Source organism: Botryllus schlosseri, chromosome 5 (assembly GCF_051294905.1).
Source record: "Botryllus schlosseri isolate E-star chromosome 5, Bs_hap1, whole genome shotgun sequence".
Classification (NCBI taxonomy): Eukaryota; Metazoa; Chordata; class Ascidiacea; order Stolidobranchia; family Styelidae; genus Botryllus; species Botryllus schlosseri.
This window is the reverse complement of record NC_137240.1, coordinates 10014985-10033862: the sequence shown is the minus strand read 5'-3', so window position 1 is coordinate 10033862 and position 18878 is coordinate 10014985. Positions and strand designations below refer to the sequence as shown.

The window sequence follows — 18878 nt, the reverse complement described above, 5'->3', positions numbered from 1 at the left end:
GAAATATTCCAACAGCCTTATCAGTTAGGTAGATAGTGCAAGTATGTATGAAACACCTATAATCGCGCCCTCTGAAAAGGTAGAAGCACTTCTTTACTGACCACCTTTGTCCATTCCATTGCCTCTCATGGGAAAACGCACCGGAGTGTACGATAAGCATTACAAAACTAAAATTATTTTTGGACAGGCCTCTAACACAAATATATAGAAATAAGTTCTAACTAGCTATAATCTGCGCTGTACAAGATAAGTCCATCCCTAGATAAGTCGACAAAGGGAGGCAGCGTGAATAGAATGGTCACTGGAGAATCCCCACAGTGTATATAACTATATAATAGCGACTTCATCCTTGTGCTGAAGAATCTTGATATGCGGAAAGTATAGGCATAATTATATCATTTTCTATATATCTATCTTCTATTTCATCCGGTCGATTCTTCTGCCGCCTACATAGTATACAACAGTCACGTCGTACTTTAGCAATAATTGTGACTTTTGCGAGCGAAGCAATAAACTATATCAACACTCCACTCTTATATTATGACATCAAAGCCCCACCGCGTGATCGCTTTCCATTTCTTTCGTAGACGAAGGCTCTTCGCGCTGAGCGTATTTCTACGCGGCTGCTCTTGAATTCTCACGCTCGCTCGTGAATGTCTTCTGTCATCATGTGAGGAGGCGCCGGAGCGACCCGATACTGCGCTCAAAGACGATTCGCTGCAACGTCCATGCGACATGGGTTAAGTTGACAATCAGCCTATTGAAGTGTCTTCAAGCTATCGATTGCAGACATGGGGTGATTACTAGGGCCATTTAAAGTCATTAAAGTCATATTTTTATCTATGCATCAGTAAGTCGTGAAATCAATTTTAACGCAAAAATCGCATCCATATGGGGTATATTAAGAAAGTTATAAAGTCATATAAAGTCATATTTTCCTGGTTAGGTCATATTTGAGTTATAAAGTCATATTGTTGTATACTTTAAATAAAAAGTGCCAATTGAAGCAATTACGCACTAAGAAAGTAAGGCAATTTCTGATTGAGCGAAGGCAAACTGTAAGGTTCGCCTACATAACATTACAGTCGCAGACCTATGAGGTCACACATTGCATTATGAGGTCACACATTTCATTGTGTTGCTACACAATCTGTTTTACTGCTGTGCACTGAAGTGGGACGTAATTTGAAGTTCAGAGACTTTCACGAGTGAAAGAATTAGTCAACGCATGGTAAGCTAAAGGAGTTATTGTAAAGAGCGTCAAAGATTCAGTGAACGATCCAAAGTTGACGAGTCAGTTAACAGAAATATGCCTCCACTACAACAATATTTCAAACTTGATACTGAAAATGGAAAGTTGTACGTACACTATCAAAGAGGCTCATGCCGATTTAAATGCCCTCGATTTCGGAAAAGATCCGCTTTAGCCCAAAAATTACATTAAGAAGCGATTGCACAAAAACGATGTGAAACAAATTATGGAGCTACAAAGACAAGACATTTCACCAGCGCTGTATGTAAAACTGCAGAAGTGTCACTGTCAACAAACATCAGCGTCTGTGGAGCGCTTATTTTCCTTACTCAAGTCATTTTTACGTCCTAATGGTTAACTTTGAAGACTCCAAAATTCCACACTACATGAAACTGTACTACAAAAGTGGTTTAAAATAAAAATGGATGTGTATTACTGTTATGTTATTCATGTTTTACTCGTCGGTTCCATGAGTGACGTTGGTTACATGTAAAAATACACGATTTTCGCATTAAGTCATATAAAGTCATATTTTCCCAAAAATAAAGTCATATAATTGATTTTTTAAGGTCATATAAAAATGGCCCTAGTGATTACTTCATCAATGTAATCGATTGCTATTACGATTACTTCAGAATCACGCGATTACGATTACGATTACGATTACAGCAAAATCAGGAAGTAGTCGATTACGATTACGATTACATTGGAAAAGTAATCACGATTACTCACGATTACATTTATTTTACTCATTCTTAGAACTAATCTTCGAAAATATATTGGAAGACAATAGAAGGCCTAATGATTTAACAACTTTCTTTATAAATGATGCGTCAGTTGCTTGTTACGTCATCATGTAGCCATTTCCCAACAATATAGGATTTATCGCACTCAACGATTTGCATTCTTGCCAGCAGGGTTGTAACCAAGTCACAAAGCTCCGAGTCACAAGTCAATCTCACTTTTATATTTTTGACTCGAGTCAAGTCGAGTCATTTTCAATTCCCGCCGAGTCAAGTCCGAGTCCAAGTCAGCGAACAGAGGATCGAGTCCGAGTCATGGTATTATGACTCGAGTCCGAGTCCAAGTCATTGTGTTGACTGCTCAGTTTCCAGTTAAAGTCATCCTAAACCCACTTTTTATAACTCTGTATGGTGATATTGAATGGTTCGCATTTATAATATAGCAATTTTCCTCACTTTTAGCAGTTTCTGGTCCCATTTTCAAGCACAAGTACCAACAAACGAAATCGCAATAGTGCGTTGGCTTCGAAATTACAATGAAATGTCGGTCTTGGCCGTCTGAATCTCGAGTCAATGACTTGCTTCGAGTCATGCGCAATGACTCGAGTCCAAGTCGAGTCAATACACAGATTGACTCGAGTCGAGTCGAGTCATTTCCGTATTTTAAGAAAATGACTCGAGTCGAGTCGAGTCATCCGAAAATCGTGACTCGAGTCGGACTCGAGTCGAGTCATGACTCGAGTCTTTACAACCCTGCTTGCCAGCTAGGTCCGTAACTTCCGCACCCATAAATAACCAATAGGGTGGGGGGCGAGCTCTAAGTGGAATCAAAAATACTTCGTAAATCAACATAAATTATAGAGTATTTTCGAGAGATTTAATAAACTAGAATTTTTTTTCGAGCTTCGCGATTTAAATGTTTCTAGATAGCTTACTTTCGAGATTTATACCTCTACCCTTCAAGAAAAAAAACATGCATAATTTTTGGTAATAACAGGAATTTGGGTGCCGGTCATTACCGCGCCACGCCACACCAAAAGACTTATGCAGTTTCGGCCAATATGCGACTCTACGGAGTGTGTTACTACAGAAAGAATTTTCCGAAACTTAAGGTATTTGTCCATTGTCAATATCCGCGCTGGGTGGGCGTGACTAATAGGGCTGTCCTTCCAATCTGAGCCCACAATGCAAATGCCAACCGAGGGCACCCACAGACGAATAAAGGCATGTCAATTTGTGTGAACGTCACACGAAGGTTTTTCGTTTGGTCTGCTATATGTTTGGGCGACTGCAACATCTTTTTGTTACTTAAGGGACCGGAGGTCACGACTTACCAAACATCAATACATAAGTTACTATTTGACACTAGGCAGAGCGGGGATTATTATCCTGCTGCGAGGTAGTGGCGTCTGAAGTGCATTGATAATCCGATATTCACAGCGGTGAGTGTTATTACAATCACACTACAATGTACAATGCATATCGAATACATATTTACTATGTGTGGATACTTCTTACGCAATGACGAGCAAAGCTAATACGTCTGACGTAATAATGAGGAGTAGCGTTTGAAAATCAGACGTTTGTGCTATCACTAACCTCGTATAATATATGTTCATTGTTCACGAATGTTCAGTTTATGTCATAGTCCTTGTACAAATAAAAAGTAATCGTTCTTTCACAAAGAAATCGATTAGATATGGGAAGTAGTCGATTACGATTACGATTACTTCGTATTTTTTTCGAATGTAATCAATTGCGATTACGATTACTTCAAAATGCTGTAATCGTCGTAATCGATTACGATTACTAATCGCGATTACCCCATGTCTGATCGATTGAGGTATGTCTTCCTGTTGTTCAGAGAAATGATTTTTGGATTTTTGGATTTCGATTCCCAAAAAACGGATTTGATAGGGTTCCGATATTTTGAAGCCGGATTTTGATTTTGACTTGGACTTGGACACGGAGTTCTTGATAATTACGAAAATTCCATGCAACATTCGGATATAAGAACAATAATTATCATGTATTGACTTGGATGCATAGATTCGAATTGGATTTGATTCGTATAGTCGTATATATTCTACATCTCCAATAGGTGTTGTATACTGTCGCTAGATAAACGCTGACCCACCTCCTTTTGAATCCTTTCCTTGACCTTCGACCGCCATGCTCAGGAGTAGCGTCACTGTGCTTCGGAGTCACATTGCCTTTTTTGGAGCCATCTTTTGTGTGTTTGGTGGACTTTGCTAGATTATAAATGAAATGAATTTCAATGAATTTCCAACCTCCTGGTTGGCTTTTACCGGCATTCTTAGCATAAGGAAAGCACTCAAGGAAATATAGCATGTTGTTGTATGATAGATAGCTAAATATTTAGTCACCGATACCAACTAATCCAGGGGTTTCCAACTTAAAGGTCTCGTTTGCCTTTACTCCGGGGGTCTCGAAGACGACGATTAAATACCAACACCAATCACAAGAATGCAAATTAACCGGTAGCTATCGGTGGCTCCTTTTTGAGAAATTTTAGTTCATTTGTCAAAATAGAACGAACAAATATCAATCGGTCGGGATTTTTTTCCTTTCAGGAAAACTACAAGTCATAGTTGCTTTGGTAACCATGGTATATCTCGACTGCTGTAGTCATTTACACCAGACCAGGGTGGAATTTAAAACAAACGGTGTTTTATAAAACTTTGCTTAAATCGTGTTTTAAACAAAGGCCATTTTTAAAAAAACAATTTTTTTTAGTTGTAAAATTATGCCAAGATTGTGTAAATACTTTCCAAAAAACATGTTTTATTAGCCTACGGACAATTCTCACCCGATGTAGACGACGTACATCGATATGGGATGCTTGGAACCCTCAAAGTAGTCGGTTCAACAGCAATAGTAGATATTTCGTCAATGGAGCTATATTTACCATATGTTTTTAATTGTCAATATCAATCCAATATGACGTCACAATTGAATATTCGTGACGTCATGGCTTTAAAAAAAACAAGAAAAACAAATAAAAACATGTTTTAAACAAGGGCCTTGTTTTGAACATGTATATTTTAAATTGATTTTTGTTTTAAATACAGCCTTACACCAGACCAATATTCATCTTATTATGATTCCTGACTGATCTGCCGACTAGTAGCATGGCCCATTTTTATTTAAGGCTTTTCGCAAGACAAGGTCGGGCGAAGGTGCTGACCATGTTTTCGTAATTAGTAGGGATGGTGTGAACCTCTAAAAGGTTCGGGTTGGTGTGAACGCGAACCTTTTTGAAAGGTTCTGTGTGAACGCGAACGTGAACCTCATGACGTCACGTGACGTCATAATGCTAATTGCAACCCTACATTTAGGTGTAGTGATATTTACTATCCACACGATACCTAGCAACGACTCGGGTCACATAATGCCACAATGCTGAAGTACATACTGACTTTTCGAACGTCGCCAAATGCATCAACTGGAGCAATCAAAGGATATAATAATCTCATAAACTCAATATCTTCCGTCGCTTTGCCAACAATTTCGACGAGGACTTGCAAGGGAATATAAGCTTACGCCTTAACGGTCTAGGCCACACCGGACAATGTATTCGGCGTCGAGTATTGCTACGTCGATATTGGCAGAGTGTGCTATGGCGGCACCATGGGTTTTACCCCATTAACAAGTTATACATCAGTAGCCAACACCACAATCGCACGCATTTGGTTTTTATGATACAATAAACACATTAAATCGAAATGGATCCCGTACGCTTGCTAGATTTTTTACATCAGACAACGATATCAATATTCACAAACAGAAAGATGGACATTTCGAGAAAACTTTTGTAACAAAGCCGGTAAAATATTTGAGATTGTCAAGCTGCCGCATGCTCGTTTAGTGTTGATTTTTTATGCTGCCAGCGCCAGGCACAAAGTGGCCCGCAGTTGAAGTGCAATAAATTTCAACCAAAGATGTTATAATGACGTGAAAATTGTAATATATGAAAAAGGTTCACAGTGCAGAACCTACCAAGGTTCGTTTGTGAACGTGAACCTCACATTCACATCATCCCTATAGTAATTAGCATTCCAAATTTTGAGGTGAATCGCGAAACATCTTCAAATCGGAATTTTGGGTCGCGACAATATAAAAGGTTGGGAATCCATGTGCTAATATGAGTATCTAAATACGACATATGCGATAATCAACATCATGCAGCAAACCGCAAGTCAGTCATTTGTGGACGTATCAGCGTTAATTACAAATCAAGAAGAAAATATATAATTGCGGAATCCCATCCAGATATACTGAAATTGAAAATAGATTCCTAAATGATTTTATAGTTCTACTCTGCTCTCGGTAAACATGCCGTGGAGTTCAACCGACGGAATGACTCGAATATATATTGTCATCTTGCACCAAGCTGATAATATACTTATGATTCATGTGCTTCCGACTTTCAGCACGGTTTACCATTTACGCGGTGAGGACGGTGAGGACAATAGCCTATACGCCTTCAGTATAATTACCTTGCCCTTTACGACGTTCGGTATCCTTTTTACGTCCGTCCAAACTCGCGGCAGAGCTTCCGTGGGCAGACATCCAGAAACTACTTTACTTATCTGATATCTCAAAAGTTAATTCTGCCAACTTCCATTCCTGATAGTAACAGTAACCGATTTTCGAAAATCCCTTCACCAAGCTACCTAAGCCTGGTACAAAGCAACCCTCACACCGATGTTATTGTTACTCACGCGATGATCTATGATACAAGAAAAATAAGGCAGATATATTCTATGCGTTCTCTGTGATCAATCGATACGCGTCTAGCAGATTGCGCTGGCGGATTTCGGTGGCGGGGAAGGCTTCGAGGCACAGACCCGCAGACCAGCATCGACTTTTTATATTTCGATTTTATTAGGCGTATGTCTGGCTAATTCTATTCCGGCAGCATTGCTTCTGTTACAGATCTGATGACCGATACAACGGGATCAATTATATAATTAGACTACATGCGATATTTTTAACCGCGTGGGCGTCTGATTGAAAGACTATACCACAAGCCGTTTCGGTTTCTTCTTATCTTTGTATTTTATCACAATCATGAAATGATAAAATTATTCATAAAACCGAATTGAACTGAACCGCTTACAGAAATTGATGGGGTTAGAAATACGCACTAACACTGTGGAGTCGTTAAGTGCTATGATCGACTGATATCGTAAATTGAGTCTCGTTCGTATAATTTTACCCGTTTTCATAATGTCATGGCTACAGATGATTTAATATCGCATCCTGACCTGAAAACCCACATGACGCTTATCAGTGTGGACGTCGCCAATGGTATCCTGACGAGCGAGGTACACATCTTGGCATTTTGGTTTTCATGATATTGTATCGATTTGATTTCCTTAATTGTTACAAACTTATTAGAAGAATACCGTTAATACCGAAAACATGAACACAATAATTGATGATCGGCCTGGTCATGGTCATAAAGTAAGCTTATACGTTTTTACTTTGCTAAGAAAATCGGCCATAGCAGCTGAGATGTAACTGCAAACCCATTTTTCATATTTTACAAGGTGCTCATGTGCTACGAACTAAGACCGAGTCGCCAGTAACTGTAAATACGAGCATAATTGAACATTGGGAGTTCATCCGGCTTCAATCTGTCATCGATTAGTCGGTGTTCGCATTCATTGTCATTCGCTACCGAGTTGTGATGGTTATACATAAGTCGAGACACAAGAAAGCGCCCCCTCAAAGCGTGCCAATATTAACATTCACCGACGGATAATAGCCCGATAGCTTTGTGTTGCGTAACAAATTTGATTGTTGGTAAAATGCACCTGCCCACCGCTTTCTTTGCAAATGTCGTATTAAAAACATTTGCACAAGTGATTATATTTTTACTCAATTGTTGCTTCCACACTTCGGAATATATGCCAATCATTCAATAGTTCAACACTCTACACAAGGAAAATCCAATGCTCGATAATGTTGATGGGTGCATCTCATGGATTTGAAAGTTATTTTCGACTTGCGTCCAAAACGAGTTTAGGAGTTCTCGATACAGATTACTAACTAAATTTTCGTTGCATCTAGTGGTAGCCTACGACATTCACATTCACTACATACGCACATTTCGTTAATTTTTATACTTGCATACCTAACTAATGACTATAGCTTTGCAGCTCTCAATGTATGCACTATACATCTTATAGGATGTTGGAGGAGTGGGCATATCAATGCTGCTAGAATAACTAAAGTACTTAATATTACATTTCTGAAACTGATCAGCTCGGATCTATTTTCCACAATCCCGTACCATCCGAAATCTATGGCCGCTGGATCAGCACCAGAAGTCCTGCTACACATATCGCTGTTTACCAATCTGGTAGACCTATCATTTTATCAGTGCCACCGAGTAATCCGACATATATGACAATGAATGGCGACGCCTTCACCATCTCGGCAAATAATTGTCGTAATTTTACCTTATCAATAGCCGCATTGTGTTTCGGATATGAACTATAGAGTACTCTGGAAACTCTGTCAATACGATCCGGTGATCAAACACAGGTCTTGTCGTTGAATGCCAAATGATACGCGTTGCCACGAGAGAATCGTTCAATGGCGTTACATGAGCGATCATTTGATTTAATTATTATGTTCGATCTCCGTCCAAAAGTTGGGCAGGGCATACTAGAATGAAAGAAAAAGTCAATCTCCCGGTCAACCTTACAGTATTGATTTTTATATAGGCTAAGCTCACACGAGTTGTTTAACATTTTGACTGCCAACAATCCTAAATTTAGGATTTTACCCAATCCCATAAAGTGCCAGCAATCCTATATTTAGGATATTTTCAAATGCGTACAGTGAAGTCCGGAATTGGTTCTATCCCCTGATTACGGGTGTATTCGACGCTACCCAATAGGCTTGTTGTCAGAAACAACCATTTTCGTAACGGAAGTATTTTTTTTAAAATAACGTCTGTATACAACAGGTCAACCTTTTTTCGGTTTGACCACTAGGTGGTCTTTCATAAAATTAGAAGCCAAAAAATTGCAATATTTTGATAATTCCTTGATATTGAAAAAAAATTCGTAAGATGCACAAGGTTTACACTTGTCAGTACGCCCGATTCCAGCTAAATATTCAACTAGTCGAAAATTCATTGCTTGCTGGCGTTTGTTGGTAATTTCCATAACAGGCCTTGGCAGCTAAAGTGTTTTTAGTGTTTTAGACCCGTGCCCTTCGACAATTTGTAGTGTGATGCACACCTAAAGTTGTTGCGTCGAACTCATGCATCCTTTTGAGCGCACAAAAAAAAAGATCATCACTTTCACATGTATGCCGACTTAACAAAAGGCTACCAGCCCCAGCTCGTCACTGATCACGGCTTATTTTAGAGCCGTGTTTCTTAACCTTTTTAGCGCCCGTACCCCTTGACATTTCAACAAAATTTATCGTACTCTCTGCCCATTTTCAACACAACTTATGATGGTATCTATATTAAAATTGAAATAACATCGACACCACTGGCGCACCTCATGCATATTTTGTTGCAATTTCCGGTGCACCGTGCACACCTGTTGAGAGCACTGTTTTATACTACATTGGTCATTTTACATCAGTCCGATATTCAGTGTTATTATCCTGACCTGATTTTGGTTACTACTTCATTTCTGCTACCAATTGACCAGTAGGCCTGCCGGTCGAAGTACAATGTAGGATCATAACTTCTTGTTGTTTCTGTATTCATGGTGTTTCAAGCAGTGTTGGGATGACTCGAGTCACCTTTTACGCATGACTTGACTTGACTCGAGTCACTTTGCTACAATGACTTGACTTGACTTGACTCGGCGTATCAGAAATGTGGATTGACTCGTGACTCGGAGCAAATTTCACGAGTCAATTTCAAGTCATCAAGAAATCGGTGCCGATAAAAATCACTGAATCTTGCGTATGGTCGAATCGTTCACGAAACGCTGGTGCAACCCGTGAGAGCGACCAATCATTAAATGATCGTGCGTTTCACTGAGCCTCCATTGTTCTCTCACAAATAAACTGACCGCAAACGAAGTGATCGACGCTTACAGCTTACGTTGTCGTAAACTTGTATAGTCAAGTAATTTAAGAGCAAAATGTTTATTTCTGTTCTCTGTTCTTAATCAAACCTCTTGTTTTAATGAAATTAAATTGAAAGATAATTCATATAGTTGTCAGCCATTAGCGCAGGCTTGGATTGTATCATATCAATTTGTAAATGGGTAATGTATTTCATCTTAACAATTCGTTTCTTTATTACCCATTTTCGCTGGTAACTATATATACTGGAGCTATGCAATTTTACGTAGTTTAGCAGTTATACGTATATGTGAGCGATACAGCGCCTTCTTGCGTGTATATTTGACTCTATATTCGATCATCGGTTCAAAATCAATGACCACGCAATCTGTATTTCAGACAGCTAACAAAATGCAATGACGTAATCATGCCTCCTACTTCGAAAACGCAACTTGACTTGAATTGTGACTTGACTCGTGATTTGACTTGACTTGACTCGACTTGACTCGAGTCACCTCCGAAAATCGAGTGACTTGACTTGACTCGAGTCACCTTCGAAATTCGATTGACTTGACTTGACTCGAGTCAAAATGTGCAATGACTCGAAATGACTCGTGACTCGAAGTTAGTGACTTGATCCCAACACTGGTTTCAAGTACTCATTGGTCATTTTACACCAGGCATAATTATTATTACCGTTATTATTACGATCTGCCGACTTGCAGCACAGCCAACTTTCGTTCTATGCTTTGGGATAATACCGCTTACGACTCGGATCAGATAATGATATAGCCTATGCAAAACCCCGCATGCCGTACAAAGGTAATTTGCCGATGATTTCGATCGTGCTATCAAGTGAGTTATCCGAGCAATCGGATCAATCATTTCGTACACGATACCCACACGTGTAAGGGGTAATTGGATCATGGATTCGTATATTATGCGATTGAATACACATATTCTTGCTATAGTTGCATATTGAGTAATTACAAACTCCATCCCAGAATCTATTCATACCCTCGTATGAGTATTTCATTCTACTATTGATTTAAACATTTTTGTTTTTGTGTACTGGTATGTCTTTATGTATGAATCGTATCACGATTAGCACGCTTCATTAATTAGTACCTAAATCATCAATTTCATTCAGATATATTTTCTTGCATTAAACCAATATACATCACACAAATCATCGTAATGCATTGTACTAAAATATGCGTTAAATTATTTACAGTCAACATCAATCGTTGTCAGCTTAATCAGAAAACAAATATACAGCGCACATTGGAGCACATATCCATAAAGTTTATCGCTCAAGTGCAAAAGCCATTATAGCATATATTGGCATCAGCGGGACAAGCCGAGCACGCCTCTCCGACTTTATAAGGCTTCTGCCCCCTCCAATTTCCAGGGGGACCGTAGTGACACACTGCGATCAGATCTATCATGCTGTGAGACGTGTATTTAATGTGGCTGTAAAAGAGGACAATATTAGAACGGTGACGTATGCCCATTTGTCCAATTGTCCATTAGTATGGTTCTATACTTACGGACATTTTGCGATGGCACAGCCGACCTTGGTTGAGGTGGACCATACTACTTGGGTATAGTGACCACACAATTTGTTCGGTAAGCAGCTCATGTCGTCGAAATTGTAGAATTCTCTCTGCACAAAAATCAAAAATCACAACACGACAATACCTCAAAAGGATAGAAGGCTACATTAACAACGGAGAGATAAGGGCAATTATAAAACCTGTTGCTTACGAATACAGTATTGACGCCAAAACGATTAGAACAAGAAATTCCGAGCATACAATGCTTTTTATTCACCAATCCATTTATGTAAGATATTCTTGCACCAATGAGCATGCTGTCACGTAATACCATGAGTATCATTCGCGCGAAAGGAATTGTATAGTCGTAAACGGATGTGTGCTGTTACACGATACGATGGTCACAGAAGCTACCAAAGCACAAGTCAAAGTAAAGCCGAATTCATCATTTTATATGGAAAGCACTAGATGTTAAAACTGAACCGGAATAACTATTCTTGTCATTGAAATGTCATGGTGTAGAAAGCGAACATTCAATGTGTGGCGTATTCATCATATGAACAAGACTCGTGTCCTCGAAAAGGCCTGGATCCCTCATACTCTTCCAGAAATAATATTAACAACCAACACGCATTGAGAACGACTAGGACAGACCATCTCAGCGGCAGGGCCCTAGAAATTAGCAGACAAACCTACCTCTTCGTCCCACTTTTCGGTTATGTACTGCGGCTTGACGTGATACTTCGACATTCCCACGAATATGTTTTCGCCGAGCCCGTACGGATACCCGGCAATGGTTCGTTCTTTCGCGTCCGAGTGTTTGAACTCGCATTTTCTGAATTATAGAGCTTTGACAGCGGTTTCGTAAGCAACATTTCAGAGAGTCAACCATGGACGCGTTTTTAGGGGGACAGAACTCCTAATTCAAATGGTCGTGTTCAGGGTTTCATTTAAAACAAACGGCGCTTAAAATAAAAATTGTTTTTTTTTCAAGTTGTAAAATTATGCCGTAATTGTGTAAATACTTTCTAAAAAACATGTTGTATGAGCCTAAGGTCAATTACCACCAGTTATAGCCAACGTATATCGATATGCGATGGTTGGAACCCTCAAAATAGTCGGTTCAACAGCAATGGTACAGATATTTTGTCAAAGGAGCAATATATTTACCCTATATTGTCAATGGTCAATGTCAATCGACTACGACGTCACAATTGAATATTCGTGACGTCGTGGCTTGAAAATAAATAAAAAATGAATGATTTTTCTTTTAAATGCAACCCTAGTCGTGTTAAGTCATAAAAACGAAAGGAATTCATGATATCCCGCGTCACCGTGTAAACTGAAAGTTGTTTTGAATTAGATAAGGCAAGTTGAATGTAAGTAATATCTCAGAGTCTTTACTCGGTCTAGATCGCACTTACTTGACAAATTTCTGCGCAACTTGAGCAATTTTATCATCCCATTCCAACATTCTCATGTCGGCTGCGGGCGGATCGACGGAACCTCTTGCCAGATTGTGATATTTAATAAAATCTTTCTTCATGCTTTCGGTGATTGGTATCATCTCAAATCCTTCGAGGGGTGGCGATGCTATAAAAAGGGTTGCTTTTTCTTTTGACTGGGTGGCACCGTATATATTCGTAGTCTTTGAGTGAGACTATTAGGTATACTCCTCCACTTCCCATTCTAATATCCGATATTGTATACAGAAAAAATTTGGTTATCAGACATGTTTTACGTAGCCAGATATTGCATTCTATTCACTTCACTAGCAGTATCAAACCAATTATATAGCCTATGTCAGGGGCGGGTAGCATATACGGCTCGTGACAGGATTTAGAGCGGCCCACAGAGAGTTTCCACCTTGAAAGTGAAATTCTAATCTGAAAGTATTGACAAACTTTATGCGTCACAGAATGAATCCAAGTTTGCTAGCCCGAGAAAGATGGTCATGAAACTATACTTGTTCCGTTCGTGTCTACATATCATCCAATGCATATGCACATATCGTGTTTATGTCTATCATGAGTCGATGTATATGCCGCAAAACATCAAGGACAAAAATATTCAACGTTCTATTTCTACATGATACATTTGCGAGCAAAGATTTGCGACCACGAACGTTAACAAGACAAGGTTGCGTTTCAATACAACTGATGATGCTCACATGCAGGTGCAATTATTTACTAGGGGTTTCTATATCAGACATGCAGCCTGTGTTCGAAGAACTTGTTGACAACTTTGATCAACCACAGATGTCTGATTGACTCCAACAGTTATTGAAGTACATTAGGTTAATAAATTCATCAAATACTGTTTTGGTCTATATTAAATACAATTTATTCCTTGTATAGGTGGATAAATACGCGATTAATTTATCGATTTTGTAATCCGGCCCGCACAGTACGTCATCCTATCGTATCAGGCCCGCCGACCGGGGAAGTCACCCGCTCCTGGCCTATGCCTTACGATGGTACTTCACGCCAATATGGGAGAGGGGCCTGTATTGCAGTTTACATATCAGTATCTAGGAATGGGGGTAGCCTATTGCGTGATGTGTGTGAGAGATATAGTAAAGTACAGACAAAATTACTTACCAGTAGGCTTTCGGCTGTAAGTGAATTAGTGAAGATGTGGATTAATATGTTTGCAATACGAACCAGTAAAAATGTATGTCCTCAAAGAATGTGGTCACTGCTATTATACTGTAATATATCTTGTAGCTTCGAATTGCGAAAGTGATCTTAAATATTGAGGGTGTGCCGCAATCTAATATATCGAAGAGGAAAGCCGCGGAGCGGTTTATATGGGTCATACGAACTTGCTCCACATAGGAATTACCAACAGATTCGCTATTCTATCGGTATACCTTTGCAGTCTTCTCGGTCGGTATTTAAACATATTCCGCTTCTTGAAAAACAATCCTAAAAGTAAGCAGTGGGATGTTAGAAAGAGAAGATGCAATCCTCGATATGAACTTTCGGGTGATCTACCATCAACATTCAATAAAATTGTATCAATTTAGAACGAAATAACCACACGCCTACTCGAGAAATTCCGTAGAATTAACATTACAAGCATTCAGAAGGTAGGATACCGCAATATTTACTTTGGTCACAAACATTGGCATGCCGTCGGAGCGTATCAGACATTATAAGTTAAGAGAAGAAATAGTTATGTATTGCTTTGTACAAATTTACAAAATATATCTCTGTGACTAGGGTTACATTTAAAGCAGCAATCAATATAAAACAAACATGTTTAAAACATGGCCCTTGTTTAAAACATGTATTTTATTGGTATTTTTTTGTTTTAAATGCAACCCTATCTGTGCCAATGCTATAACTACAGTTTTCGCACAACTGAAGTAACATTAAATGCGTTTACATTGACACGTCCCCAAATGCCTGTGTACCAATATTCTTACCTTGACTTCCTTCAAATAAAAGCATTAGTGATAGCAATAGGACTCGACAGCTAGCCATACTTAGCATTACACGCATAGCACTGTATACAAATAGGCATATTATTTTTACGCGACAGACATCGTTGCGACTGTAAGTACAGCAACACAGGCACATAGCTAGAAAGCTCCTTCCCTCCTACCAATTAGCCGTCACAGCACTTTTTGAGGTTTTGCATGTATGAGTTTAAAACCTTGGGAGTTTACACCTGTGAAAGTTTAGCACTTGTAGCTTCTAGGATATACGATTTGGCGTGCCCGTAGAGCAGCTGCCTTCGCTACATTTCGTCAAGTAAAAATAGTTTAAAACAAATCATTTATATCTATTTAAGCAGACCTCTATACCGGACTAAAATACAAAAGTGGCCACTGAGGTCGAAGCAAGCAAATGTCGCGACCCGAAGGAATTGTAGTTGCATCCGCGATTTTCGCGGAACTTATGTCACAGTTCTCGAAGTCTTATAGCGGAGTACGCGAAAAGTTCTTGGCATTAAAACGGGTCCGGGGTTCATGCCCCGAATCGCACACAGACTAAGGAATTGCTTTGTTACATTTCAAACTAAACATATGCATGCCCACACAACCTGTGCTTCGCTTGTTTTTATATCTGCATCGAATGCTTATATCCGATTTCGAGGTCATTGTCACGTTATACAGGATACTCGTGTTTCCCGGCTATTCAGTGGTGTATAGGGGTAAATGTTAACAAGGTCAAAGTCAACGGTGGCAGCGCACATATATCGTGTCACATTGTGACAGTCACATTCATTACGCAACTCGAGTGTCGTTCACAATTCAGCAGCGCACATATATCGTGTCACATTGTGACAGTCACATTCATTACGCAACTCGAGGCCGTTCACAATTCCATTTGTGTGCCTTGGAATCAACTTTTATCAAAATACACCAACCAAAACTCTGTCAACAAAAGGAGTTCGTGTATCACCTAAAAATAGTACATTGAACGCTCTCTCATTCGAAATTTCATGCTGGTGACGTCATATTTTGTGATACGATTGTTGATATACAATGTTCTTTCCAATTCTCTACTAGTTGCTGACGATTACCCCTGACGAGTGTCAGCCGAAAATATTCGGGTTCATTTCAATATGAATATACTATTTAACTCGAGTGTCAATGAAAATTCCAGCAGAAGTGCCAACTTCCCCATATTTGAATTCTTACATAGGAAACGGATATGAAATTGTTCGAATTCCTCTCCGCTTAGATCATTCATTATAATTTGTACGAAAATCGTAACCACAATCCCCTGCTACAAAACCAATTGAATCAGCTAAACTATGACTGCAGGTATGTCCAATTCAATTTGAGTCGCGGGCTGGATTCAGACATTTTGCAGTCACATGATGCCAAACTGTAACCCCAGAATAAATGTCTTTATTTTTCCGTGGAGTGCTTCATTGTTACGTGTCATATATAATATTGCTGATCATTTAGGACTCTATTCTAGCAGTGTAACAACATATATTTCCAGTATATTCTTCTAGCACTGTAACTTGCATAAAAGGGATTTAGCCTTAGCGTTCGTTCCACATTATTCTTTGAAAACTATATCTGCCTTTCTCGGAATTTGATGTCGCAGACTTACTGCTTATTGTGGCCAGAGCAATGTTGCCGCCGAACGGTTATATTGTGATATATGATAGGGTTACCATACGTTCTCTTTTAAGAGGATTTGTCCTCTTTTTTGACTTTTTTGAAAGTGTCCTCGGAGGACGCCCTTTTGTCCTCTTTTTTGAGATTTTGTCCTCTTTTTTGAAAATTTAGGTCAGATTTAGAGCAAATTGCGAGTGATATGCCGTAAATTAGCACAGAAGTAACGCTCCGGGGGTATTTCGGAGTGAAAAACGGTGATTTTAGCTCTGAGCGAAAAGTTGACCTTTTTTTTTCTATTCATCCACCATCCACCTAGCAATGCGGAGAGAAAAACGTTATTTTGAGCTCTGAGCGGAAAGATGGCCTTTTTTTTAGTCATCCACCAAGCAATGCGGAGAGAAAAACGTTATTTTGAGCTCTGAGCGGAAAGATGACCTTTTTTTAGTCATCCACCTAGCAATGCGGACAGAAAAACGTTACTTTGAGCTCTGAGCGGAAAGATGGCCTTTTTTTAGTCATCCACCAAGCAATGCGGAGAGAAAAACGTTATTTTGAGCTCTGAGCGGAAAGATGACCTTTTTTTTAGTCAACCGATCGCAAAGTGAGAAAAATTCACCGGTTTTTGAGAATTCTTCTCCGGTTTTGCAAGTCTCAAATTTCTGAAAAAGTGTCCTCTTTTAGATTTCCAAAATATGGTAAGTATAATATATGAGCATGTTCGACTATTGCTGTCTTGAGAGATTATTTACTTGGATGCACAGTAGGCCTATTACTTATAACAAATCCCAACTTTTGATAGAAATATGCCGAAGAATACTTGCACTTTGACCCACTCATCATTAGTCATCACCGGTGGGCCATACTATGTTTGACAATGTCGAGTTCAACCAACATAACCGACCCGGTTTTTAATACAATGATTCAGTTCTACCACTGGTAACATCACACCACAGCTTTCACCGCCTAGTTTTACACAATTGCACCGCAAGGCCCAATGCAAAATTTGTGCCATTTACTGTTAACAGTGGGTTGTTACTGTCAGGTAATTAGGTGCATGGGCCACGAGTAGCAGAGTTACTAGAAGACCGTTTACAATAGGGTAGGTGTAAGAGCTTTCATGGTACCAGTGTAGGCCTGGAGTTAACTCAAGACGATATCTGTCTGATATTGCTGTCTCCTCGCTACCCTTACGGTAGAATCGTAAAGCGATAGAGCCTATAGCACATCGCGTTCAAATGTGAAATTTCTAACAAGGGAATGTGCTTTAATGTTCAGTTCACCTTTCCGAATCAATGGGACTCCTAAGTGACTTATAATAAAAATATTACAACATCTTGCCCTCAACCGGGCAGCCATACCGGCCAAAATTCGTTTTCACCACCGTCGTGGCAACCAGCCCGGCAGCCAATACATCGACTCCTACTTTGAGTATAACTCAATATTCAACTGTTGAAAGCAGAACTGCGGACCAGATAGTAGTATCCGGGCAGGATAGATGTATGACTCGATATCATCCTGGCTATAGGTAAATAGGGCCTTGCACTCCCTAATAGGCAGTTACGCTGAAAAAAGCCTAAAGACATGGTCATAAAATGCCATAATCGAGGCAGGTTACACAACCATCATAATGCGACAACTACAAGGCCACCGTCAGACAAACGAGTATACCCATCGAGGCTTCGATTCGTGGTTATTCACTTGACATATCGGCTTCCGAATTGTTTGGGAAATGAGCTCTTCCCGTTTAACGTTTATGAGGCGTCTTAAAAGGAGGTATGAGAAGGGGCTTGTTGCTAGCACGTCTGTTTTGCTACACACACAAAAAAATTTACCTCGATTTACCGCGAAATGTCTGGAAGCAGGGTGGCCAGCCACTTGGCAGTAATCTGACATTACCGTCACTCAATGTAAATTCAACTTACACCCGTCCGGTAATCTAGCTTTACACGCCAGACTGTAATGTTACAGTCACCTCTTGTATATTCAATCTACATTCTCTCCTGTACATTTACAAGCGAGACTGTAATTTTACCGCCTACCCAGTACCTACAACCCTACATGCTGTCCTTTGTAAATCAGATTACATGCCAGCTTCTGAATTCACGTACATCCATACCTATCCCAAAGCAACGCGATGCCAAAATACCGCAAGTTTCTTCACGCTCTAAAAACAACAT

At 39.6% G+C, this 18878-nt stretch overlaps 2 protein-coding genes and 1 long non-coding RNA gene across 10 annotated transcripts in view; 1 reads left to right on the top strand and 2 right to left on the bottom strand.

Moving 5' to 3' along the window:
• Window positions 1–6730, bottom strand: part of LOC145439677 (androglobin-like) — a 45765-nt gene extending 39035 nt beyond the window's left edge. For 7 of the 8 annotated variants that reach the window (XM_080317209.1, XM_080317208.1, XM_080317202.1 and 4 more), the window contains exons 1-2: window positions 4133–4362; window positions 559–717 (exon numbers count right to left, since the gene is read on the bottom strand). In XM_080317209.1, coding sequence (XP_080173335.1) covers window positions 559–717; window positions 4133–4347 — 374 coding nt within the window. In that variant the 5' untranslated portion in view covers window positions 4348–4362. Of the gene's footprint in view, window positions 1–558; window positions 718–4132; window positions 4363–6515 lie in introns of those variants that run through there. The other variant, XM_080317203.1, reaches the window with a different exon arrangement.
• Window positions 1–18878, top strand: part of LOC145439713 (uncharacterized) — an 84662-nt gene that overhangs the window by 2691 nt on the left and 63093 nt on the right. The gene's annotated exons all lie outside the window — the stretch shown is intronic.
• Window positions 11199–15195, bottom strand: LOC145439697 (GLIPR1-like protein 1). The gene is made up of 7 exons (XM_080317255.1): window positions 15049–15195; window positions 14491–14545; window positions 14219–14232; window positions 13043–13211; window positions 12315–12453; window positions 11613–11728; window positions 11199–11535 (listed from the first exon to the last, which is right to left on the bottom strand). Exons 1-7 carry the CDS (start codon window positions 15122–15124, stop codon window positions 11376–11378), a joined length of 729 nt encoding a protein of 242 aa, XP_080173381.1. The 5' UTR covers window positions 15125–15195; the 3' UTR covers window positions 11199–11375.

What these genes read in the sequence shown, in the direction of transcription:
- LOC145439697 (XM_080317255.1), bottom strand. Translation starts at nt 15,124, where the DNA reads ATGCGTGTAATGCTAAGTATGGCTAGCTGTCGAGTCCTATTGCTATCA. An exon ending in TTTATTTGAAGGAAGTCAAG is followed by an intron (nt 14,546 to 15,048) that starts GTAAGAATATTG and finishes GCTTACTTTTAG; the next exon opens with GATTGTTTTTCAAGAAGCGG. An exon ending in TGTGCCATCGCAAAATGTCC is followed by an intron (nt 11,536 to 11,612) that starts GTAAGTATAGAA and finishes CCTCTTTTACAG; the next exon opens with CCACATTAAATACACGTCTC.